The sequence below is a fragment of the Phasianus colchicus genome, chromosome 21, assembly GCF_987193195.1.
Source record: "Phasianus colchicus chromosome 21, bPhaCol1.hap1.1, whole genome shotgun sequence".
Lineage (NCBI taxonomy): Eukaryota > Metazoa > Chordata > Aves > Galliformes > Phasianidae > Phasianus > Phasianus colchicus.
Window position 1 is genome coordinate 1,473,510 of NC_143456.1, and position 25,010 is coordinate 1,498,519.

A 25,010-nucleotide genomic window follows, 5' to 3' on the forward strand; every position below is an offset into this window, starting at 1 on the left:
TTGGAAACAACAGGATGGCTGCCGGCTGACACCAGATAACACAGCAATTAACAAGTGTAAACCGTGATAAGATTCTGAACCTGGAGCACCCAGCCATCGGGGAAGCAGGGGAGGGGGACAGGCAAAGGGGAAACAAGGTACAAAAAGCTGTCACTGTGTCCTTAGGGGTGCTCCTGCTTGCGGGATGCCCGCCATTGCAATGGCAAATAGAATCTGATAAATTGTTTGGATCTTTCCAACACGCGGTGCCGCACGGGGCTGGGGGTCGCCATCCTGGAGGCGTTCAGAGCCGTGGGGATGTGGCACTATGTGGGCATGGGGGCTGGGGTTGGACGTGGGGTTGGTGGAGTCTTTCCTATGATCAGTGTCCTTAGCATCTCGATTCCCCATCACAGGTTCTCCTTTCCCCATCAGATGAGCCCTGGGCAGATGAGGTTGTTGCTCCCCACAGGAACCCAAAGGGACAGGCCAGGCTCGGCCCACAGCGGATCTGCAGCACGATGGATGGGATCCTGAAGTGGGAGAGACCCACAGGGATCACTGCTTCCAAATCCGACTCCTCGCAGCACCACCCGAGATGAGAGCATGTGTTTGTGAGTGTTGTCCAGATGTCAGCCTGTGGCTGAGAAGCTCCCTGGTGCAGGAGCTGTAAGCAGCACCACTGCGTGGCATCGCCCCTCCTCGCCTGGTAGTGCTGCACCCCCAGGGAGAGGTGATGGGGGCTGTGATGGTGCAGCTCTGCGGGCTCACTGTGCTGTGCTGGGGCTGGCAGGACTCTTGAGCGGGCGGTGACAAAGTCCAAAAGGCGGAAACAGGAAGCAACAATTTACTGTTTCCACAAGAAGCGGATGCTGAGCAGTTCGGTGGGCCGGGCGGGGGCTGAGGGCCGATGGCAGGTGAGTGCAGCCAATGTGGGGGGCACTGGGGGTGGGCTGGGGGCTGCTTGGATCCTGCTGGCCCCGCTGAACCTTACATACCACAACATGTGGCAAGGGCCACGTGTCCCGGGCTCCGAGTCCTGCAGCACTTTCTGTGGCAACAGGGAGAGGGGTGGTGGCATGGGAAGCACACTGGGGCAGGTGTGGGAGAGTGGGGAGCTACGTGGGGCGGCTCTGGGCGCTGACAGGGCTGACGTACAGACCAGGAGCTGCTGAGAGTGCGTGCCAACTTTGTGAGCCGCGTGAGGAAGGCTGTGATCTCCAATCTCCTGGACGAGCTGCTGGCCCACAGGGTGCTGAACCAGGCAGAAGTGGATGAGGTGCAGGAGGCCAACCCAGTGACAACCAACAAGGCCCGGAGCCTCATAGACACCGTACGCCTGAAGGGCCCTAAGGCCAGTGCCATCTTCATCGACAGCCTCAGGAAGCATGACAGCAACTTGGCAGAGGAGCTGGGACTGAGTGCAGGTACAGGTGAGAGGCAAGGCCATGGCCTGCCCTGGCCACACTTGGGCTTCCAGTGCTTCCTGTAGCTTCCAAAACCATGGGGCAGTCAGGAAATCCCATTGTCACTGTGCTGTGGCAGTGGGTTCCCCTCATCATGTGGTGACAGCAGGGCTCTCAGGTGGCTGTCCCCTGTAGGAATCCACCGTGGGGCAGAGATGGGTTCTGCTTGCCCCCCATGCACTGTGACATCCTCCTCTTGCCCTTTCCAGTGTAACCACGGCCTTTGTGCTTGCAGAGCCTCCTGGTGCACCGCCGGCTGCCCCCAGCACTGCAGGCTCCTCCAGCCCCCCCATTAGCAGCCAGAACCTGCAGTGGATGCAACAGTGCACCGAGAGCGAGTACAAGCGCATCAAGGAGGCAGAGGGAGATCAGGTGCTGTGGGTGGAGGAGACGAGAGAAGGGCTGGAGCATGCAGCAGCTTCTCTGTCAGAGGGGGCAAAGGCTGCCAAGGGTCCTCTGCAGTCAATGAGTAGGGCAGGAGCTTTGGGAAGATTCCCAAAGGCTGGGGAGATGTGGGTGCTGCATACGTCGGCCTTTGCTGCTATAGTTGCCTCCATAGAGAAGCCTCCTGTACTCACCCACAAATGTGCATCACCTTGTTCTCTCATCACAGATCTATGACATATACCTGCCACGGGAAAAACGAACCCGTAGGGCCTTGCTCATCTGCAACATCAATTTTGAGCACTTAAGCAAGCGGGACGGGGCTGAAGTGGATGTGAAGGAGATGACAAAGCTTCTAGAAGGGCTGGGCTACAATGTGGAGTGCCATAAAAACATAACTTCCCAGGTAAAGGAAGTTGCAGAGACCTTTGTGTGTAATGGAGATGGGGGGCTCAGGGCAGACATGGCTGTGAGGGATCTCTGACACCACAAGAACAATTCTGTCCCCAGTGGCAGTGGCTCCTGCTCACAGCTGGCAGCTGGATCTCCACACAGCTGGTTGCAGGTGGCTGATGCCCCTTTTTCATGTTGTTTTGCAGGAGATGGTCACAGTCATGAAGAAGTTTGCAGATCACAAAGATCATGAGACCTCTGACAGCACCTTCCTGGTGTTCATGTCACATGGAGTCAGTACTGGGATCTGCGGGACCAAGAGTAATGGGACCACAGACATCCTCTCCTTCAGCACCATCTACGAGAATTTCAACAACAAGCATTGCAGGGCACTGGTGAGCAAACCCAAAGTGGTTATTATCCAGTGCTGCCGTGGAGGTGAGTGCTGCAGGGTGCATGCCAGGTGAGCAAGTCAGTCAGGCTCACCTGGAGCATAGGCTGAGTTTGGAGCACCCCATCACTGACGGCTGGCCCTACCTTCCTAGACAACATAGGATCTGTGCTGATATGCGACTCCATCGACCCTGAGATGCCCACTTCCACCTCGGACGGCGTTAGGTCTGTACAGCTGCAAGGTCCTAAAATCAGAGAAACTCACCTGGAGAGTGATTTTGCCACTTTATATTCCTCCACACCTGGTAAGCAATTCCACAGAGAGAGTTCTCCTGTCTGAAGGAAGGCAAGGGGGGCAGGACTCCCATTCCCTATCCCATCAGTCTCTCCTACATCTCCTTCTCAGGGTGGGTTGACAAGGTCCCCTCCATTTGGTGGCCTGGCATGCATTGCTCAGGCATTGCTCCAGCAGCCTCTGGAGAGTGCAGCATCCTCCCAGTGTCAGAGTACACAGCCACTCCAACCCCAGATCCCTTTCTGGGTGAGTGCTACCAAGGCTAGAGTTCTGTGCCTTCGCTCCAGCCTGTGCTCCTGCTCCTGCCCATTTATCTCACTGTAGTGGCTAGCTGATGAAAGTTGTTTTCTCCTGTGGAAAGTTTGGCTAGGTCACAGATGGCTCCAGGCTGTGCAGACATGCATGCACTGGGAGCGTGGCTGGGAGCAGGGAGAGCGGGGAAAATATCACACCCAGCATTCCAGGAAAGCTCTGTTCTTTTCCCATTCTTCATCCTGTTGGTCAGGTGGGCCATCTACAAAGATCTCAGAAGGTGTCTTAGTCTCCTGCTCTAGCACCCTGTGTTGATTGCTGCTGCCATGGGGAACACCAGTGGAATGACACTTAGCATCTTCTGTTTCCCCAGATACTGTCTCCTGGAGATGCCCAAAAAAAGGTTCTTTTTTTATCCAGAGACTGGTGGAGCAGTTTCGAAGCCATGCCTTTAACAATGACTTACAGGAGATGTTCCGAAAGGTGAGGCTTTGTAGTTAAATGCAAATACAGCCATGCCAACAGGTAGAGATGCTGCTGCAAGAACAGGGGCCTACTCGCAGCTCTGGCCAGAACAGGCTTTACTCTGCAAACCTGGGGAGCAGGCTGTATCCTAAAAGGGCCCAGGTGTTCGGGTTTGATTCTTTATGGGGATCAGTGTCCTGCCATGGGGCGGGCACGTGACAGCCTGCTGGGTTGGTGCAGCCCATGGCTTCATTTGCACCAACTCACCTTCCTGGGGATGCCCTGCACTGCAGCAATGCTGGAAAGGAAATTGCTTTCATACTCCTACGCTCTCTTTCTGTCTCACTTCAGGTCCAACGTTCCTTTGAAAACTTTCCTCGGCAGTTGCCAACACAAGAGAGGACTACAATGCTCAAGAAGTTCTATCTCTTCCCAGGCCTCTGATCTCCTGCCCATGGTGAGTTTTTCCACTTCAGTCCTCTGCAACAGCCTCTTCTTTGTGCTCCACACCTGGTACTTTGTCAGTGGGCAGGAACAATTCCTCATCACACTTTGGCTCCAGAGCACACAGCTCGGGCTTTATGTCCCAAGGACTTATGCGCTGCGTACAGGGGCCTGACTCCCCATCTCCTGCTGGCTCTAGAAGATGGGTGCTTGAGGAAGTCATTGCAGCAACCTGTGTCTCAGGAGCTTTTTTTTGTTCTAACATTCTCCATGGATTAAAAAAAAAAAAAAAAAAAAAAGACACGGACAGAGAAAGTGTTTGAATTTGGGAGTAACACAGCAGAAAGCTCAAGCTCAGGGAATGCAGTGGTGCTGCAGAGATGTACTTCGGAAAAGGAAATGAAAAAAATAGTCCAAAAGCAGCTCTGCAGAAACAGTGAATCTCTAAACCAGCTTCTTTTGCTTCCTCTGCTAGGCAGCTACAGAGCCAAAACAAAACAGTCTTCAGTCTTCTCTTCTTCCTCCGTTTTGAGGCCTCTGAACAACCTCAAACTGACCAAATTCTTGCTAGGGAGCAGCAAAGATACTCAGCAATAGAACATTACGCACACACCTGGAGAACCACCCCAACAAAGGCTGTGAAGCAAGCATCTCCCCATTTGTGACAGATAACATCTGTCACTCTGAGAGCCACTTCTGCCCTGTTTCTGACTCGTTGACTAATGAAAGGATTAGAACATGAAAGCACCTCTCCTCTGCCTCTAGACTCTGGTGATGGGTGATGGGCCAGCAGCAGCTGCTGTGTTGTCTTCTTGGGGACAGCTGAGAACAGACAGGAGGTCATGAATTGAATTGAGGGAGGAGGGGGCAGCCAGTGTGGGGGGAGGCTGGGCTGCTAGAGAACCCACTACTGCTTGGTGTGCATCTTCTCTCTGTGCTGGTGGGACAACCTGCACTGTTTTCTGCCTCTTCCATCCCTCCTCACCCAGAGCTGTGTTAGAGCTACACTTTGTCCTTGCAGCAGTGCTGCCCCATGCCCTGGTGTCCCTGCCTATCTCCAGTTTTTGCCCCGTGTGCTCTCCTGGTTCTCATCTTCTTGGGATGAACCTGGAGAGAAAGTGAACACAAACCCCTTCCATATGCAGGCCCCAGGCCTGCCCAAAGCAGAGCAGGGTGGGTATCCATGCTCCCACCACTCCTTCCTCACAGCTCCCTTCTGCAGCACATGGCATGGCCTTTCTCAGGAGGCAGCTTCCTCCATATCCTCCCGCTGCCTTGGAGGTGGTGGAAGGATGTGATTCCCCGTCTGGGAGCTACGAAGGATCCTTCGGTCAGAAACTCCCAGTGTCACTGTGCTGTAGCAGTGTTTACCCCACAACAGTGCTCTCAGGTAGCTGTCCCCTGTGGGGCATCCTGCCCCCATGCACTGTGACAGCCCCCTCTTGTCCTTTCCAGCGTAACCACGGCCTTTGTGCTTGCAGAACCTCCTGGTGCACAGACTGCCAAACTCATTTCTGGAATGTTCTTAAGAACTGAGCTCCTCCTTGGGAGGCGGGGAGGTGAGGCAAGCACATAAAAGGCAAAAGAATTATGCAACATTTCTGGATCTAAGGGTGGTGGCTCTCTCTTTTCTATCTTTGTCTGTTTCTCTTTCAAGTTGTATGCGAATGTAATCATTAGCTTACTGCTAATAGGGTATTTCTTATGTAGCACCAATAATTATGTTTCTCAGGCAAATATGAAGCTACCTTTTGGCTGAATAAAATTGTTAACTATTGGTTAGTGTTGATTCACCTTAACTGACCCCAAGGCGATTTCAAACCTTGTGTCATCCATACATTAGCTAGGGTTACTCAGAGTTGAGGCCTCACAAACTCTGAGGGGTTCTCCAGGCTCCCTGTGAACAGCCAGGTCCATCAGTGGATGCTCCCCGAGTACCTTTACATCAAAACCCCAAAGGGACTTCAGGTGCTGTGAAAAACACAACTGCTCAGCATGGGTCTGTTCCCTGTGCTGGTAGGACATGGACTGCTCTGTTTTCCACCTCTTCCATCCCTCCTCACCCAGAGTGTGTGAGAGCTACACTTTGTCCTTGCAGAAATGCTGCCCCATGCCCTGGTGTCCCTGCCTATCTTCAGTTTCTGCCCTGTGTGCTATCCAGGTTTCCATCTCCTTGGGATGAACCTGAAGAGAAAGTGAATGCAAACCCCTTCCATATGCAGGCCCCAAGCCCAAAGCAGAGCAGGGTGGGTATCCATGCTCCCACCACTCCTTCCTCACAGCTCCCTTCTGTAGCACATGGCATGGCCTTTCTCAGGAGGCAGCTTCCTCCATATCCTCCCGCTGCCTTGGAGGTGGTGGAGGGAAGTGATTTCCTCTGGAAGCCATGAAAGACCTTTAAATCTGCCTCTAACAGCACAGCTGGCACCTCCCACCACTGTCCCCTCCAGTAAGCCAGAGCCTTTTCCAGTGCCTATGAGTGCTCCCCTTGTCCACAGCCACATCCAAACCATTCCCTGCCTTGGCATAGATTCAGGTTTATTGCAAGTGCTCCAAATCACTGTCAGCTCCACCACCAGGTGATAAGGTGGTACGAAAAAGAGAGGGCTCCCCTGCCCCCTCCTTGTGTACAAAGCACTTGGGTGCATGCAGGCCATATCCTTGGCCAATGCCACCCTGTGTCCCTGGGAGGTGGCAGGAGGGTTGGGCCTCTGCTCTGGCTCCATGCAAGCAGGGATGGGAAATGTCCTCAGACCGCAAAGGTGGCAGCTACTCTGGGCTGATCCTCTCCTTGCTCTGCCCAGAGCTCCTTGGGTCCCATGTGGTGCTTGCAGAAACACTGGTGGCCAGCACTATGGTGATGACAAGAAATTGAGGACAGCAGTGATGAACTCTTCAAACTTGTCTTGATGGACTATGTGGCCTGCGCCTTCGATGAACTGGACATCTGCTTTGGGGAAGAGGCGCTGGATCTCTGGGTAGTCTCTGGAGCTGCAAGACAAGGGAAAACAGCATGAGAAGTGTGGTCAGAGGTACACCCAAATGCTTTCCTCCACCTCCTGAAGCAGAGTCTTAGGTCTGACCTTCGTCACTGCTAGGAAAGCCTGGGGCTGCCCTCAGGCTCCACCTCATTCTCCAGCACATCGGCGTCACTGGCTGCTGGAGGTACAGAGCTCACTCCAAGGCCTTCCCTACCTCAGTGCTTCCTCCCAGCCTCAATAGCTGCAGAACGGTACAAGGAGTCAGACCACAGACTTTGAACAGTTTGTCTTCAGTCTCACCTGATATAGGGCGATTTGGATCCTCCCAAAAACAATGCAGGGCCTGGATATGGCTTGTGGAAGACAGGGAAGCTCATGATATCTGCAAAGTGATGGGAAATAGCATCCAGGTTCACTCTCCAGATGTAGCGGCCCTCCACCTCCACCAGGTTGGTGAGAAGAAACTGTCTCAGCTGAGGGTCCTGCCACAAAAGGGGAATGTGCTACTGGATCACATATACTTCACTGAGAGCAATGAATCCTTGGGATGTCCCACCCATCTCACAGCTCATGCATGTCATGTTCCCCAGTGCCCCTGCAGCCTCTGTGACCCAGCTGCCCAGGTCAGGATTGAGCTGGCAGGAATTAGGGTCCCAGGAACAGGCTAGGGGCAGAAGCCCCTTTCTAGGAGAGGGATTTCCCCACCTGGACCACGGAACTCAGCTGATTGTCAGCCAGCTGGCGGGCTGCAGAGCGGGACAGACCGGCCGGGATGTTCACTGACTTCATGGCAGAGATGTAAGCAGGGAACTCGGAGATAAGCGTGGTTGAGGTAGGACTGATGTCTACGGAGATAAGACGTTCCACCAAGTCTGGCTGGGGACACAGACAGAGCAGACTGAATGCTAGCTGAGATCTCCCAGCCCTGCTCTGAACAGTGAGGCCAGGCACAGCACCCTGATCCCAGCAAGGCTCTCTGAAGGCTTTTAGCTCCCTCCTGCCCTAGCAGATAGCTCCACAAACCCTTCCTTGAAGTCTTACTTCCCTGCACCTCCGTACATGAGACCTCTGAGCTCCTGTGCAATTGGTGCCAGAGTGGCGGGCTGAAAGCAGAGCCCTGCAGCCCAGCTCACAGCTCTGAGCAGGACAGTGCAGGGGATAGCCACTCACCATGGGCTCATGGCCGCATCAGCACTGCCCTTCTCAGCACCACCTCCAACACTCACTGAGCCTCATCCCACCACCAGGACCCCCAAACACCCACCCGCTGCAAGGCCAGCACCATGGCCGTCTTGCCACCCATGCTGTGTCCCACGAGGATGCACTTGTCGATGCCCCGCTGGGTCAGGAGGTGCTGCACGTCCAAACTCATCGCCTCGTACGTCATCAGCGGGCTGTGGGGGCTGCTGCCGTGGTTGCGTGCGTCCAGTGTGAGCACCTGCCCAGCCAGGGGACACTGCATCACCTGGGGCCGGGCACTCCTCGTGGCCCCCAGACCTGTGGGACTGCCTGTGAAGCCGGGGCTCTGCGGCTGCCCCCCGTGGCCTCACCTGGCCGCCAACACGCCGCACCAGTGCCTTGGCCACCGTCTGGAAGTTGCCGTGGTTGCCGAAGATGCCGTGAAGCAGCACCAGGGGGGGGCGCGTGCCTCGGACTCCAACCTCGGCGTGGGCCAACGGCACGGCCCTGCGGGGAGAGAGGGCGGCGCTGGGAGCAGCGAGGGGGCGGGGCTACGCGAGGGGGCGGGGCCACGGAACGGCAGGCGCGGGCTGGGGGCGGGGCTGCGCGAGGGGCGGGGCTACGCGAGGGGGCGGCGAAGAGCCCGGGACCTGAGGGGAGGGGCCCACCGAAGGGGGCGGGGTTAGAGCCGAAGCTGGGGGGCGGATAAAGCACAGCTCCTCCTCGCGGGACCACCACCCCTCCTGCCCCCGCCCATAGCGCGGACGGGCCCTTACGTTACGGCGGAACGGGCTGCGGGAGGCGGGCGGAGACCTCGTGGCGAGCCCAGGGGCAGGCGACGGAGCATGATGGCGGCGGGCGGGCGAGCGGCGCGCGGCCGTGACGTAATGGGAAGCGACCGCGCCCCGCCGTTAGCCGCGTGCGCCCCCTGGCGGCGGGAGGCTCTTGGGCGGACTGCAGGCGGCGCCGTGACTCAGCGACACGGGCTGCGAGCGGGAAGACCCGGGACGGAACGGCACGCGGGTCGTGCCGTGCAGTTCCGTGCCGTGCAGTTCCGTGCCGTGCAGTTCCGTGCCGTGCGTGCCCGTCCCCGCACAGTCCCGCACTGTGCTTGAGCTCACCCCAAATCCCGGCCCCCCCGGGGAGCTCTGATGCCACGTGAAGGCTGCAGCGCTGTGGCTGTGTGCCCACATCCCGGCACAGGGCACGGGGAGCGGGCAGGAGCTGCGGGGCACCCAGAGCACAGCCAGGCACAGGGACATCCCCCCCTCCTCCCCGTTCCTTCTGAGGCATCGGCCGCCCCCAACGCCCTCATCCCACGGCCCCCGCCCGGCACGTGGTGCTGCGGGCACTGCGCTCCGTGTGCCACCACTGCCGCCAGGGAGCCGACATGGGAAGGGGGGGGAGGGCAGCCCTCAATGGTCTCCTTGTGCTTCACTGGCAGCAAGGTCACCACCCGTCTGCGTGTGGCCCAAGGCCAGGGCAGGCCCCGCGTCCCGGGGAGCCCCAGGCCGGCCCCAGCAGGGCCGCTCCGCTCCGGCTGATCCTTATCGGGGCGGCCATGTGCGCGGGGCCGGAGGGAACCTGAGCCGACCCCCCCTCACCCCCCCCGGCGGACCGCCAGCGTGAGCCGCCCGCGGGGCCGTCGAGCGGGGAGCGGCAGAAGCAGCTGCTCAGCCCTGCCTCTCGGCTGCGATTTTCTGACAGCGGTTGCGAGACGGCCTCGGGGGCCGGGGAAGGGGAGAGCGGGAGGCGGCGATGCACCTGCGGCTTTGTCCGTGCTCGCTGGAGCGTGGCGGGGAAGGCGGGGGCCGTCCGGAGCCGGGCAGAGCTGCACCGTGCTGCCGGACCGGGAACGGGCGGTGCGGGCGTTGTGCAATGCGGCCTCGCCCCTGCTTTTACGGGGGGGAAAGAGCCGGTCTTCGCCGCCGGAGTGCCAGACTTTGTACCGAGCGGCAGGGAGTGCCGATGGTGGGACGTCAGCTGGGCAGCGGCTGGGATCCTGCGGCCCGGAGCCCCCTGCGTGGGGCTGGGAGGCGGGCAGACGGGGAAGGAGCCGAGAGGGGCTGGTGGGAAAGGTGTGGAGATGCCCATCCCCAGTCCGCCGTCAGTCCCGGTGCCGCCCCGCTCCTTGCGTGGGGACAGCTCTGTGCTCACGGCCCCGTTTGGGGGGGACAGAGGGGTCCTCTCCACTGCAGCACGTTCCCATTGAGGCTCCCGGGCTGGCGTTGTCCTTGCTCACGATGCTAATCTGCCCCACTCTGCCTTCCTGTGGGGCCGAAGCCATTACCTCCCCAGATGGCTCTCACCCTCCGTTTCCCCCCATCCTGTCGAGGGGTCCAAGGACACATGGATACCAAAACAGGACTCGTTTATTGACAAATGTAACTTGTACAGACCACGCGTAACAGGGAGAGAAGGTGCCCGGCCGGCGGGGGGGGGGGGGGGGCGGAGGAGGGGGGGCCGGCGGGGCAGGGCGGGGGGACACGGAGCTTCCTCCTGGCGCTGCTGCGCACAGCTCTCCTGGCAACCCGAAACCGGCTCTGTTTACATGAAACCGTCGGTATTGACACAGCCGCCCGCCCGGCTCCCGCTCACACTGCCCGGCCCTGACCCCGGCACCGATCCCATCGCCCCCCCCGTCATTCCCCTGCCTGCTCCCACCGGGGCCGGGCATCCTCGGGGACGGGAGCTCTCTCCCCGGCCCGCGGGGCGGAGGGTCCCCGACGGTGCCGGTTCCGGCGGTGGGGCTGGAAGTGGGCGCAGGAGCTGCCGAGCCCCCCGTAGGGCTGGGCCGGGGGGATGCGGGGGCTCACACATAGTTCCTCTTGTCGTAGCTGGTAACGGCGGAGCGCGGGGCGGAGTAAGCCACCTTGCTGGGCGCGTACCTCTCATCTTTGGGGGGGCAGGAGCAGCAGAGCAGGGCCCCCCCGAAGAGCAGCAGCGCGGAGGCCGCCCAGCCCACATAGAGAGACGTGCCCAGCTCCCGCTTCTGAGCGTCGATCACCAGCGGGTTGTAGAAATCCCGGATGATGGTGTTGGCCGACCAGGAGACGGGGATGAGGGTCATGATGCCGGAGAGTAGGAAGATGACGCCGGAGACGATGGTGATCTTGGCCTTGGTGGTCTCGTCCTCCACGCAGCGCGTGCACTGGGCGCCCACGATGGCCACCATCAGGCCCAGCACGGCCAGCACGATGGCCACCACCAGCAGCGCACGGGCGGCCTGCAGGTCCTGCGGCAGGGCCAGCATGGAGTCGTACACCTTGCACTGCATCTGCCCCGTGCTCTGCACCACGCAGTTCATCCACAGCCCTTCCCAGATGATCTGCGCCGTCACGATGTTGTTGCCGATGAAGGCCGTCACCCTCCACATGGGCAGCGCGCAGCAGATGATGCTGCACAGCCAGCCCAGCACCGACAGGGTCACCCCACCGATCTCCAGCCCCATAGACATGGTGTCCGGCTCCCAGGCGATGGCAGAGAGGAACCCACTGACCGAAACCACCCCGTGCTCCGCTCGCTGCTGCAGCCGTGGGGATCGGCTTACACCTGGGTGCACCTGTGCTTATAAGGGCTGGCGGGGCCGGGGCCGGGCTGCGCTCGCTCAGCGCCCGCCCGGGGTGGGGTTTCTCCACCGGACGCTCCTCTCCACTGGCTCCGTCGCCGTGTCCCACACCCTCCCCTTTGTTTGTGGAGATGGCGCAGCGGAGGGAGGGGGAGAGCCACCTGAGATGGCCACTGCAGCACAGGCCTGGTTTCGGGGCGTGGGGTGGGATGGGTGCCGTCGTCGCAACCCGATGAGATGGAGGGCTGTGGTGCACGGCCAGAAGCTGCCCAGCTCTTGGCTTGCTGTGTGCCCCGCTGCCCACCTGCACCTCAGTGCCCTTTGGGAACCCGCGGCCACCGCTGACCCCTCCAGCCTTCTCTAAAGGCAGCAGCGAGAGCTGAGAACCCCTCGGCTTCACACTGGTAGTGCTGGAGGTGGCCAGGGATGGGGGCTGAACCCCCCACCAGGCACAGAACAACGTGGCACAACGCAGAACAGCATGCTCTCCAGCAGGGATGCTGTAGGTCACAGCCTGTTGTATTTCTGGAGTGCTTTATCAGATCTCACGTTTAACATAGTGTCCAAAAGAAAGGCAGTTTATTTAAGATTACGGCCTTGTCGGTATTTTTATCTGCACGCAGATTGCTCCTTATCTCGCCGTGGCTCAGCGAGAGCAGGGAGCACTCGGGCACCTTTGCATCACCGTGCAAAGTGCAGCCCCTTCACCTCTCCACGACGTGCCCTGTCCTGCTGGCCCTGTGCAGCCCCCCGCCCCACACAGCCCCCAGCCCACCCACACCCACCTGTCCCCTCCTGTCCCCTCCCTTCTTCTCCTGTCCCCTTCTTCCCGTCCCTCTCCCCCCCCGCCCCGTTCCCTCCTGTGGGACGTGCAGTGCTGGGTGTGTCTACGGGAATCCCCAACCAGGTGATAAATGTCTTTACTCATCGTGCTCAAATATTTTGTCCTTGAAGGAAGCAGACAGAGCACGTAATGCTCCCACAGTGTCACCCCATCCGCCTGGCTCAGTGGCAGCAGGAGAAGGAAAAACAAGGCATGTGTGAGCTGACCCTGCCAGCGATCCCATCCTGGGGGGCAGCGTCCCCCCAACGGGCCCTCTGATCGAGCAGGGTGCTGCTGTGTGTGGCCATCCCCCCCAGCTCTGCACGGCCAGAGCGCTGCAGGTATTTCAGCCCCCACCCCAGGAATGCATTTGCCCCCTGCTCTTGGTGGATGGGTGCCTGCAGGCATGCTCCAGCCTGTTCCTGGCCACTGCAGAGGGCTCCCATATAACTCATTAACTGCACTAGAGCACGGTGGAAGAACTGTGGCTGGAGATCCCCCTGCTCAGCCCCCCTGCAGCACCCTGACACCCCCACTCTGCTGGATCAGCTCTGCTGCCCCACGGCATGCCCACAACCTTGGTCTGGGTGCACCCAGCACTGCATTGCACTGCAGCACCCCATGCCCGGCCCTGGCTCCCTGTGGCATCCTGCCACCTCACTGCACCCCGTGGGGTTGGTGGGCACATGGGGGTCCCGTGGGGTCCCTGTGCAAGCAGAACCCCAGGGGCTCACACCAGGTGAGGTGCTGCTGGGGAGTGTGCCCAACCATCCCGAGGATGGAGATGAGGCAGAGCAAACTTCGGGGTGCACAGGCACTGGGTGCACAGCAGATGCTGCACACACACCCAAACACACCCCCCCTGCTGGCTGGGATGCACAGACACAGCTGTGCAGACAGACAGGGAAAGGCACAGGTGCACAGGTGCACACATGCGCAGACCAGCACACGCAGGTGCTCATAGGCACACAGAAACACACAGAGACACAGTCAGACAAAGAGAAAGGCACAGGTGCACATACACACAGGGAGGTACACATAGACAGACAGACAGGCGCAGCAGATGCACAGACACACGGCTGCGCGCACACTTGGCACACACATAGGAGGATACCTGTGGGGAAATGTGCACAAGCAGACGCACTCACCGGTACACCTGAGAGCAGACAGGTTCACACATATGGCAGCACAGACAGAAGAGGAACGAAAGCACAGACTGACAGGTGCACAGACACACACGCACAGAGGGGCAGGGGAAGGACCTGGGGCAGGGGATGTCCCACGTAGTGCTGTGGGGCAGGGGCACGGGAGCGAGGTGACGGCTGCCCTGCAATCAGCCCCCACGCGCCGCACCGCCTCCCCACCCCATCATCCCAAATTGCCCAAAGTACAGGCTGTTTGCACGCCGTGCCGCCGGCCTGGGGCAGCAGCAGCTGCCTGACTCACAGCAGAGGAAGGGGCAAATCACCGGGGTTTCGGGGTGCCGGCTGCTGCACGCTTTGGGACGCATTCCTGTGGTGAGGAATGCAGCCTGATGGTGTTTACCCAAAACAGCCACGGGGATGGCAGGCCTATGGGGGTCTCCTGTGCCCCCTGGTGAAGCTGTTCCATTGCAGCTCGGAAGGGAAGCGTCACTTCCAGTGATGGGGACCAGAGGGGCCACACGATGACATGGGGATGGGTCATGACATGAAGGTCAGACCCAAGAGGTGTGTGAGCTTTGTCGTGCTGGTGGCTCTTCTCCATGAGCACCTGCATGGGGACAGCCACTATGGGTGACCCCATCCCCATCCCCATCCCCATCCCCATCCCCATCCCCATCCCCATCCCCATCCCCATCCCCATCCCTTCTCCATCCCGGTCCCCATCCACACGTGCAGTTCGGAGTGCCGGCTGCCCCGGGGCGGGTGACGGCACAGCAGCACCAGCAGAAACCGCCCCGGGCACCGCGGGGCCGCGTCCCGCTCACGTGCGCGGTGCGGCGGGCGCGGGGCGTGGGGTGTTCCCCCATGGTTGCGGTCGCGGCGGGGCCGGCGCCTATCCCCCCCAGGGCAGCGAGATGAGCGCTGCTCCCTGCTTATATTTCAGGCGCGGGGCTGTCGATCTGCCCCGGCCAGGGCACACAGACGTCCATTGTTGAAGCCCCTTTGGCGGCGGCGAGGAGCAGGTAAGGCGGCTCCGGCATCAATGGCAGCTCTGTCTGGCGGCGGGGCGGGGACTGCGCTGCGGGGCCTCGCAGGGGGATGGCGGTGCGCCCCACATTGCGGCGTGCTCGGGGCATCCCCACCCCGAAAGGCTCGGAGCGGGCCCGGGTTTTGCTGCGGTGCCGACCCCCGAACTTCGCCTGCATGCGGACCCCTCACAACGTGTCCAACCTGTCACCTTCCTGGGACGTGGCTGCAGGCTTGCACGTCCCTTTGGCTTAGCAGCACTTTTGCCCATTTGGTGCTGCTTTTTGCTCAGTAAGTGGATAGGGGGGTTGTTTTCTTGGTGAACTCCTGGCAGCTGTTCCTTTGCACAGTGCTTTCCATGGGCTCTTGGCTGAGTCTGGAAACCTTTGCTTTCAGGTAGAGAAAAACAACCTTAGTGTGCACATTTCAGCCGGTCAGGGGGGTTTATGTCAGGCACAAACTTTTCGGGAACATTGAGTCTCTGAGGAGCGTGGGTAACTAATCCCTGTGTGCGCCGCGGGGAGCGGCTGCTCAGTGCTGCGCCGGCTCCAGCACAGCCCCTGCTCCAAACCCAGCTCCCTCTGCTCGCCCCATTGGGACCTCGAGGTACGCAGTGTGGTTGTTTGCTCAGAGAGAATGCGGGGTTGAGGGAGAGGGGGAAATGCTGTCCATGTCTGACATGGGGACATCTGCCAGCCCTGTCCCCACAGGTGTCCTTGGCACGGCACAAGGTCAGGTGTGACACAGGTCTTTCTGTGACCCTGTGGTGCTGAGGATCGTGGTGAGCAGTGGCTGCCCGGGTCCCTGTCTCTGCCCTGAAGTGGGCTCAGCACCTTGCTGTGGGGCTGTGGCATGAGCCCCATCCCACTGTGATGAGGGCCGCAGGGTGGGGTGAGCCCCCTGTTTTGGTGAGGAGGGGTTCCTGCTGTCTGCAGGTGGCTGGAATCCTTCAGCTCCATGCGATGCTGCCATCACTGCGCTGTTCCCCGCCGAACCCCACGTCTGTGGCAGTGCTGGGACATGGGGTGCCTGCGGGTCATGGGAAGGGCACGAGGGTTGTTTCTTGGTGGCAGGCACCACTTGGAGGACGTGTCACATTTTGGCTTTAATTATGGTCATCAGCTGTCAAACGGCCATGCTGGCGCCTGCTATAGCTCTGGCATTGCCACACAGAGCATGGCCATGTCTTGCTCCCACCTTGCCATTTGTCCCCAGACCCAGGCATGGCCCCGAGCCCTGCAGGAATACAGCCTACGCAGGGCTGGGCTTTTCCTATGGAGCTGTACACACGTGTGCACACGCCCACTGTAACCCCAAATGACAGTGTGGTTGGTGCAGCCGTCTGCGAGCCCAAGCCACATCCAGCCTGAGGCAGGGTCCAGCCCTGGCACTGTCTCCCCATGGGGCTGCCCCAGGCAGGGGATGCTGTGGGGTGGGTGGGTCCCTGCCACCGCCCTGCTGATTACAGGGAGCCCTGAATGCGCTTTGGCTCCACGGTGGGCACGCTGGTATGCCAGCAATGTGGGTGCTCCAGAGGTGTAGATGGCTGGATGGATTGAAGGAGCACCCCAGTGGTGCTCCCCAGACAGCCAACAGGGAGGGCTGCAGCAAGACCCAAGTGTCTCCATTGCCTGGCCTGGCTGGACGCTGGTGTCCCCGGCCATGGTGCAGGTGGCATCCTTGTGGCGTGGACCACGGCATGGACCATGGAGCCGCAGCCACCCCTGGGCTGTGTGTTGCAGCAGGAGCCTCATCTGTGCCCAGAGACACCTGGTGTGCTCAGAGGCAGCTCCAGAGCCCATCATGCTAAACAATTAGCAATTAATTAGCAAGCCACTGTCATGCTTCACCAGCAGGTCTGAGGATGCAGTGCCTGGTGGGGGCTGGCCCCTCTGACCCCACAGGGTTTCCCTGATACCTTATCCACCCGCGCCTGCGTGCTTGGGAAACTGAGATAACCTCGGGCCCTGCTATCATTCCCAGAGATTAAGCCGGAGGGGGGGGGGGGGAGGGGGTGGTGGTGCAATGTCTGTCCTTGTGCTCTGTCTGGCTTTGTGCTGCTCCGTGTACATGCCTGGGGGCTTAGTGGGGGTAATTTGCATTTGCGAGGGGCTGCTGGGCTGGGGGCTGCCCCTGCACACTTCGAGCAGTGCTCTCTCTGTTCCGTGGCAGCTCCGACCGGTTTGTGGGGCTCGGTGGGGAGGTGCCTCCTGCCCGAGGCCGAATGGAGGGATGGGAAGCGCTCACACGATGCCAAGGAACAAACAAGAGGTGCTTGTGCCCTGCCGGCATGGAGCCCAGCACGGGGCTGGCACGGGCCCATGGAGGCAAGGGCAGGAGCTATGGGGAGGAAACAGGCACAGAAGCACAGAGGCATCCGTGCAGGTCATGGAGAAGGAGGTGCTGGGTGCGATGCTGGAGAAATCCCCATCCCGGATGCCACTGTTGTCCTTCAGCACCCCGAGCTGGGCTCAACCCGGGCATCTCCCGCCCGCGGGCAGCGTGCGGCCGTGCTCCTGCTCCTGGGTGGCCTCATCCCGGTCCCCTGCGCCGTCCGTGGGAGCAGCGATTGGGTGTCATGGCCGTGGGGAGAAATGCGAGAGGAGGAATCCTGGGAAACTGGTTCTACCCCTCCGTCCGGTGCTGGCGGGATGGCGGGCGGCGGCGGAGCTCCTCCCTCGGCGAGGGCATATAACGCCCGGCATGGTCCCGGCGGGCGGCACTGCGTGGCGGAGAGCGATGGCCTCCATGGGGCTGCAGGTGCTGGGCATCGCCCTGTCCGTCATCGGCTGGCTGGCGTCCGTCCTCTGCTGCGCGCTGCCCATGTGGCGCGAGACCGCCTTCGTGGGCAACAACATCGTGGTGGCTCAGATCATCTGGGAAGGGCTGTGGATGAACTGCGTGGTGCAGAGCACGGGGCAGATGCAGTGCCGGGTGTACGACTCCATGCTGGCCCTGCCGCAGGACCTGCAGGCTGCCCGCGCGCTGCTGGTGGTGGCCATCGTGCTGGCCGTGCTGGGCACGCTGCTCGCCATCGCCGGCGGCAAGTGCACCACCTGCGTGGAGGACGAGACGGCCAAAGCCAAGGTGATGATTCTCTCCGGCATCACCTTCATCGTCGCCGGCGTCCTCATCCTCATCCCCATCTGCTGGTCGGCCAACGCCATCATCCGGGACTTCTACGACCCGCTGGTGGCCGACTCCCAGAAGAGGGAGCTGGGCTCGTCGCTTTACGTGGGCTGGGCGGCCTCCGCGCTGCTGTTGCTGGGGGGGGCCATGCTGTGCTGCACCTGCCCGCCGCGCGGTGAGAAGCCCTACTCCGCCAAGTACAGCGCGGCTCGCTCGCTGCCGGCCAGCAACTACGTGTAGGGCCGCCGCACCCTGCGGTACGGGGATGCCCCGCGGGGAGCGGGTCTGGGGCCGGGGCGCTGCGGAGGGGATGGAGCGAGGGGGGCAGACAGAGCCGCCTTTGTTCACCGGGATTGGAGCTGGTTCTTTAATCCTGCTGGGATGGGAACAGCGCGCTGCCGTCCTGGCTGCCTGCCCGACAGCTCGGGGGCATCCGCGGCATCTCCTCAGAGGGGACTGGGGGGTGCTGTGCTGTGCCGGGACACTCAATGCGCCGGGTGCTGCCCGGTGACACGCGGCTCCGTGCGGCTCCGACTTGTCCAAACACCACTGCGGAGGACGGGGAGAATCCCCGGGAGATGTCCGTCGAATCTGTCCCGTGTGGCCAGAGGACGCGGTGGCTCAGTGACACACAGCGCGATCTCGAGGGGCGTTTGGTGCTCTTCCCCCTCCGTGCCCCCAGTTCTTACTTTGACCTACTTTCGGGGATCTCACCTCGCTGTAAGCACTTGGGATTTCTCTCTACAGCTCGCCGGGGTGCGGGTATCATTATCCTGGGAGTGGGAAGGCAGCGGCTGGGCTGGGAGAACCGGTCCGGGAGGCGGCACCGGGCTCTGTGCTGCACTTCTTCCATCCATGGGGCAGGAACAGCTGGGGGGCTCGTGGTACCCCCGGTGTGGCAGCACCTGACCCCGTGCTGCAGCCATCCCACATTAAATGGCAGTGCTGCACCCACTGTGCTCCGTTGTCTTTATCTGCTGGCCTCGGTGATGGGGTGACCTGCAGACCCCGTGCCTGGGAACACCAGCATGAAACATCCCAAATCTGGAGGGACAGCCCCAGCCTCCCATCCCCTGCACCTCACCCCTGGCCCTTCCACAGCCGTGCTCCCCTCCCCGGCCACCTGGGAAGGTGACAGTGGGTGGCTCAGCAATGAGATGCCTTTACAGTATTGAGGCCACCCCACACTATCACAGGGCCCCGGGCATTGGGGCCATCGCCCCACGCTGCTCCTGTCTGACCGGCTGCACCGAGCAGGAAGGAGAGGCGGGCGCCAGCAGGACGTGGGGTGTTGGGATGGGTTGGGATGCCCCAGGGCTGCTTGGAAGCACCTTGGGGCTGGTGTGGGTGACAGCAGCACTTTGCCTATCTGCCTTCTGGCCTTGGAACTGTGCAAGTGCACATCTGATGTGTGGCCAGCCCTGGAAACGTCCTTCACGGACACCTTGGGGCATGTGGGGACAGCACATAGTGCCCAGCATGGGGCAGAGGACCTGGACTGTAGGCTGTGGTGCTCACTGGGGACTTTGAGGGCTCCCAGCTCCAGCACTTTGCTGGGATGGGAATGGAAATGGGCAGCCCAAATGTGTTGGAAATGGTGGCAGATGATCTGCAACAGGAGATTGATGATCCGGCTCTGGGATCCACTTGGTCACTGTCTGTCCCCAGTGAGGACATCCAGCCCATGTCCTTATGGCTGTGTGGCATCAGGGGTGGCTGCCCACCATCCCAGCCCTGGCCCCTTGCTTCTCCTGGGGGAGAAGGACATTATTATTAGCCCTAATACTCAGGCTCAGCCAGGTGCCCGACACAGTGCAGTGCCAATGGGTGAGAGGTGCAGGGATGGAGCAGGAGCACAGCCGGGCAGGAGAGGCCACAGAAACCGAAACTGGGAGCAGGAAAACCGTGGTGAAACCTGGAACAGCTACAGGGTGTGCCAGGTACAGCCGATACCCACTGCCACACCAGGGCCATAAAAACTCAGCTGCTCCCGGTTGTCAAGTGTGGGTCCTGGCCACTCAGAGGGTGCTGTGGGGTCTGTTCTGCATGGGGCCGAGCTTGAGATGAGCCTACAGTCATGGTGTGTTGCTGTGTTTGGTGCCCTGAAGTTCTCCAGCTCAGAGCAGCACCCTATGTCTGCAGTGGCCCTGTCTCTATAGCACCCTGGGAGGTCTGGACCAGCCTTGGTTTGTCAAACATGCTCCTGGTGCTGCTTCTCCAAAGGATGAGGAGCCAGTATCACTGAAAGTGCTGAGCCCTGCAGCTGGTATTGCAGGCAGACCTGGGCTCGTGCCCATTCCCAGAGTCCCAGACAGGAAACTCAAAGGGTCCAAAGAGTACTGCAGTGCGGCCACCAAGGGCAGAGTGCAGCGTGGGGCAGCCATGAGGAGTGCCCTGTGCTGAGGGGACACTTTGGGTGAAAGCAGGATTTGCTTGGGCTCCTGCAGCTCAGCCTCCTCTGGGCCTGGGAGCTCAGTGCAGGACAGGTCCCCATGCAGCCCTGCAGCAATGCTCCATGCAGCACATATCCCTGTGCAGCTCTGCAGCTGTGTGCCATGCAAGAAGTGTCTCTATGTCCTCCTGATGCTCTGGAGCAATGCTCCATGCAGCAATGCTCCATTGAGGACATATCTCCATGCAGCTCTGCAGCAGTGCTCAATTCAGGACCTGTCCATATGTCCCCACGGTGCCCTGCAGAATGCTTCATGCAGGATGTCTCCCCGTGTCCTCATGCAGCCCTGCAGCAACGCTCCATGCAGCAGTGCTCTCCAGGTAGCACATATCTCCATGCAGCTCTGCAGCAATGCTCCATGCAGAATGTGTTCCCCATGTCCCCATGGTGCCCTGCAGCAATGCCCCATGCACGACGCATCCCAGTACGTCCTGCAGCCATTCCCATCCGGGTGGCAGTGGGATGCCTCCGCACAGAGGCACAGCTGCTGTGAGCAGCTCGGTGCCCACATGTGTGACGTGATGGCTGTGCCTGTCCCCACAGGTGCTGATGGCGACGATGACGATGCAGCTGGGCGGGCTGGTGCTGGCCGTGCTGGGCTGGCTGGGCTCCATCCTCACCTGCGCGCTGCCCATGTGGAAGGTGACGGCCTTCATCGGTTACAACATCGTGGTGGCCCAGGTCTTCTGGGAAGGGCTGTGGATGAACTGCGTCTATGAGAGCACGGGGCAGATGCAGTGCAAGGCGTACGACTCCCTGCTGGACCTCACCTCCGACCTGCAGGCCGCCCGCGCGCTGGTGGTCACCTCCATCATCGTGGCCTTCCTCGGCCTCCTCACCGCCATCTCGGGGGCCGACTGCACGCGCTGCATGGAGGACAAGAGCTCCAAGGGCCGCGTTTCCATCGTGGCGGGGGCCATCTTCGTGCTGGCCGGCATCGTGCTGCTCATCCCCGTCTCCTGGTCTGCCAACAGCATCGTCACCAACTTCTACAACCCCATGGTTCCCGAGGCCCTCAAGAGAGAGCTGGGGGCTGCCCTGTACATCGGGTGGGCCTCCAGCGCCCTGCAGCTGTTGGGTGGGGGTATCCTGTGCTGCTCGGGGCCACCCGTGGAGCGGGACCACTACCCCAAGTCATACCGTGCGGTGAAGGGCTGTGGCCCCATGGGCTACCCCATGAAGGACTACGTGTGAGCTGCCCCAGCTAGGCACCAGCCCTTGGGCACAGCACCACGGTCCCCAGCCCCCCCACATCCCACATCCCCTGCTTGCACACCGTGTCCCCATGCCAGCTGTGTCCTCCCTGTGCTTTGCCCTTCCTGCAGGCTGGTGACAGCATGTGGCCTCGTCCCGCTGCCCTACTGGGGCACTGCTGCTGCTCCCAGCTCTATAAAGGTCTTGGTGCCACTAAGGCTGCCTGGGCTCATTTTGAAGCTGTGTTGTGACACTTCCTATGTCTCTCACACCTCCGTAGGCAGCAAAAGGGCTTACTGTGCCATCACCCACCATGTCCCTGTGCCCCCTCACCATCCCACAGGATGGCCCTTCACATAGGAATCACACACCTTAATCATGCAGTGCACATAGGGTTTATTCATTAGCCAAGCACGGGACAGGGACAGCCACAACCCCTGGCCACTCAGCTCAGGGGCAGTGCTGGGGACAAAGGAACAGTGCCTGTGACACCGAGGGGAGGCAGGGGCTGGCACCACAGCACCGTGACATGGTGAGACAGTGCACACCAGAGCCCAGCCAGGGGGGATGATGTGTGCTGGAGACAAAACGCATTCAGCACATCCAGCCTGGGGTGCTTGGATGTCCCAAAACTGTGGGCTCAGCTCCTGCAGTGGTGGCACCGAGGCGGGTGCAGAGCCACTGCTCTGATGGGGTGAGTTTCCATGTGAAGGAAATCACAAATCACATGGATGGATGCTCTTCACATCCATGGGAATCCGACAAGCAGCAGCAGGTCTGTGGGAAGGAAAACAAAAAGATTCCAGTGGGAGATTTGGGTAAAAAACTTCCCAAGGAAGCAGTGGAGGAGGAAAGGGTGGAGGCACCACGCGAGGGGCACAGGGAACAGGATGGGCAGGAGATGCCGGGTGGCTCCAGGGTGGGGAACAGCCACCCTGAAGCCTCTTCCAGGTTCATTTCCCACCCAGCCCATTAGCTACAAAGCCATAGGAAAATGAAGGCTTAAGCAGGCAGGATGAAAGGTTGACGGTGCTTGAAAACTTCCCTGGGCGGGCGTCGTGCTGTCACACTGCTCCTGGTGCGGTCAGTCTCTGCCACCTCGGTGTGCAGGGTGTGGGGGGTCACTGCAGGACGCAGAACAACCCCCCCAGGCACGGAGCTGGGATCTAGAACAGGGGTGATGGGGCAGGATCCAGGGGGTGACCGTGGCCGTGAGGGAGGTGGACACTGTGAGGACAGGGGTAGCTCTGCGGCGGTGTCACAGCACGGACCGGAACCGAGGTGCTGGGAAGGAACCCTGGTGTTTGAGCCTGGTGCCAGGAGGGGGTGGTACGGCCATCGGACGGGGACACCCGCGGGGCGGCACAGCACCAGGCACTGCGCCGGGCCCCTTCAAGGTGTCTCAGCCCTCCTCGGGGGGCGGGACGGGGCACTTGCGGTAGATGTAGATCACGCCCGAGATGTAACCGCTGCCCCGGACGTTCTCCTCCTCCTCGGAGGTGGCCCTCTCCCAGCGCGGCACCTCTTGCACCAGCACGCGCTGCCACGCGCCCTTCTGCTCCAGCTGCTGCAGCGCGGCCTCCAGCTCCGCCCGGTACCGCCGGTTCGAGGGGTTGCTGCGGGTGGTCAGGCACAGGAAGCCCCCTGCCGACGGCGGATGGGTGACAGCCGCCTGCGGTGCCGCGTCACCCCGGGGTGCAGCCGGCTCGCTCCTAGCCGGGACGCGGGGCCGAGGCCTCGTCCCGTCGCCGGAGGTCAGCGCGGGGACGCCGCCTCACCTGCCCTGGTGACGCGCAGCAGCTCCGGCAGCGCCGAGCTCGGCACCTGCCCCTCGCCCAGAGCCCCCACCAGCGTCACGGCGTCGTAGTGCTCTGCGGGGCGGGCACGTCAGCCACCCGCGGGGCGCACGTGGTGTCACCGCTCCCGGTGCCGGCCGTTACCTGCGGGCGCGGGCAGCGGCTCCCGGCCCAGCTCGCAGCGCTGCAGCTGCCGGTACAGCCCGGTGCCCCGCGCCAGCTCCAGCATCCCGGCGCTGCCGTCTACGCCGTGCAGGCGACGGAACCCGCGGCGGTGCAGCTGCGAGACAGACGGACGGACGGGAGGATGAGAGAACCGCTCGGCTCCCCCCGTCCCGTCCCGTCCCGTCCCGTACCTCCCGCGCTACGAGCCCGGTGCCGCACGCCACGTCCAGCACCCGCGCCTCGGCGGGCGGCGAGGAGAAGGCGAAGGCGAGCGAGGCGGCGGCCAGGTACGGCGCGCGGTACTCCAGCGCGGCCACATCCTGCTCGTAGCGCCCGGCCCAGCCGTCGTACAGCCGCAGCAGCTCCGACAGCTCCGCACCGCCGTGCACCGCCGCGACGCGCTCCCGCACTCCCGCCGCCGGCTGCATCGTAGCCCCGCCCTCCGCCCCGCCCCTCGCCGCTCTATTGGCTTAGCGCTCCGCCCCGGGCCCGCCTACCGCCGTCTCATTGGTTAGCAGCAGGGCGGAAGGCACGGCCCCAAGCTCCTGATTGGCTGTCGGCGCCCGGCCGCTGTCGCGCTCCGTTAGGCAGAGGGCGCGACCAAGTGCGGCTGCGGGGGGGAGCGGGGAAGTGCGCCGGGGGGACGGACCGAGTGCTGGGAATGGGGGCACGTGAGCAAACGGGGCAAAAACCAGAGATGGCAGCGAGCGCCCCGGGGAGGTCACCGGGTGCCGGGGGTGGAGTGACACCAAGGGCCTCCTGGTTAGAGAGTGCTTTCAGGAGGAGAGGTGACACTCAGTGCCGTGAGGCTGTGCCCCGACGGGTGACCCGGAGTCCCGGGGAGGTGACACGCAGCTTTCCCGGGGGTCACTGTGTGCCCCGGGTCTCTGCGGTGTTCACAGGCACATCCCGTGCTGCTGGTGCTGCGGCAATGGTGCTGTTTGTGTGGCATCGTCCCTTTGTGTCACTGTGTCTTCTGCACAGTGCTCCTGGGACAGCTCACCTCCTGTCACCACCCCCACGGCTCCGGTCCTGCTCTGTCACCTCCATCTCACCTCTATATCTTCTGCCTGCACAAGGCCATGTTCCTCTGTCACCGCCAGGACGTGTCCTGTCCCATGCTGGCGCAGGTGACACCGTGGTGCTGAGCGGCTCCCAGCCCTCGATAAGGTTCTGCATCCCCTGACACACGTACACCTCTGGCTGCCCATGGGAGCAGGGTGCGTGGTCACAGTGTGAGGTCTGAGGATGGAGGAGGGTCTGAGGGGGAGCAGCCTCGGGGGGCTGTGAGCAATCACTGAACCATTAAGGTTCTTTTCTGTGAAAAGACCTCTGAAGTCATCCAGTCCAACCCCAACCCATCCCACCATGCCCACTGCCCACGTCCCTCAGTGCCACATTTCGGGAACACCTCCAGGGTTGGTGACCACACCACTCCCTGGGCAGCTGTGCCAGATTATTGAGTCTGAACGTTTCCTAAG

General features: G+C 61.4%; 6 protein-coding genes across 9 annotated transcripts; 3 read left to right on the forward strand and 3 right to left on the reverse strand.

Moving 5' to 3' along the window:
• Window positions 1-474: 474 nt before the first annotated feature.
• On the forward strand, window positions 475-5,849 carry LOC116228215 (caspase-1-like). 3 transcript variants are annotated; one of them, XM_031591943.2, is made up of 9 exons: window positions 475-896; window positions 1,140-1,412; window positions 1,681-1,817; window positions 2,059-2,235; window positions 2,429-2,660; window positions 2,768-2,920; window positions 3,536-3,645; window positions 3,979-4,084; window positions 4,547-5,849. In XM_031591943.2, exons 1-8 carry the CDS (start codon window positions 890-892, stop codon window positions 4,069-4,071), a joined length of 1,182 nt encoding a protein of 393 aa, XP_031447803.1. In that variant the 5' UTR covers window positions 475-889; the 3' UTR covers window positions 4,072-4,084; window positions 4,547-5,849. The 3 variants fall into 3 exon arrangements, with proteins under 3 accessions (XP_031447803.1, XP_089978839.1, XP_031447804.1); XM_031591944.2 differs by having other exon boundaries at window positions 486-896; window positions 1,140-1,406; XM_090122713.1 differs by having other exon boundaries at window positions 485-896; window positions 3,979-5,849.
• A 431-nt stretch (window positions 5,850-6,280) lies between these two features.
• On the reverse strand, window positions 6,281-9,151 carry ABHD11 (abhydrolase domain containing 11). 2 transcript variants are annotated; one of them, XM_031591945.2, is made up of 6 exons: window positions 9,008-9,151; window positions 8,603-8,738; window positions 8,317-8,490; window positions 7,758-7,928; window positions 7,353-7,534; window positions 6,293-7,062 (listed from the first exon to the last, which is right to left on the reverse strand). In XM_031591945.2, exons 1-6 carry the CDS (start codon window positions 9,076-9,078, stop codon window positions 6,924-6,926), a joined length of 873 nt encoding a protein of 290 aa, XP_031447805.1. In that variant the 5' UTR covers window positions 9,079-9,151; the 3' UTR covers window positions 6,293-6,923. The 2 variants fall into 2 exon arrangements, with proteins under 2 accessions (XP_031447806.1, XP_031447805.1); XM_031591946.2 differs by lacking the exon at window positions 8,317-8,490 and having other exon boundaries at window positions 6,281-7,062.
• Window positions 9,152-10,696: 1,545 nt separating this feature from the next.
• CLDN3 (claudin 3) lies at window positions 10,697-12,130 on the reverse strand. The gene has a single exon (XM_031591338.2). The coding sequence runs from the start codon at window positions 11,686-11,688 to the stop codon at window positions 11,044-11,046; it is 645 nt and encodes a 214-aa protein (XP_031447198.1). The 5' UTR covers window positions 11,689-12,130; the 3' UTR covers window positions 10,697-11,043.
• Window positions 12,131-17,517: 5,387 nt separating this feature from the next.
• LOC116227845 (claudin-4) lies at window positions 17,518-18,162 on the forward strand. Its single transcript, XM_031591337.2, has one exon. The coding sequence runs from the start codon at window positions 17,533-17,535 to the stop codon at window positions 18,160-18,162; it is 630 nt and encodes a 209-aa protein (XP_031447197.1). The 5' UTR covers window positions 17,518-17,532.
• Window positions 18,163-20,923: 2,761 nt separating this feature from the next.
• On the forward strand, window positions 20,924-21,866 carry LOC116228214 (claudin-4-like). Its single transcript, XM_031591942.2, has one exon. It carries the CDS (start codon window positions 20,924-20,926, stop codon window positions 21,566-21,568), a length of 645 nt encoding a protein of 214 aa, XP_031447802.1. The 3' UTR covers window positions 21,569-21,866.
• A 71-nt stretch (window positions 21,867-21,937) lies between these two features.
• METTL27 (methyltransferase like 27) lies at window positions 21,938-23,971 on the reverse strand. Its single transcript, XM_031591941.2, has 4 exons — window positions 23,721-23,971; window positions 23,509-23,644; window positions 23,347-23,439; window positions 21,938-23,212 (listed from the first exon to the last, which is right to left on the reverse strand). The coding sequence occupies exons 1-4, from the start codon at window positions 23,955-23,957 to the stop codon at window positions 22,971-22,973; spliced, it is 708 nt and encodes a 235-aa protein (XP_031447801.2). The 5' UTR covers window positions 23,958-23,971; the 3' UTR covers window positions 21,938-22,970.
• Window positions 23,972-25,010: the final 1,039 nt, after the last annotated feature.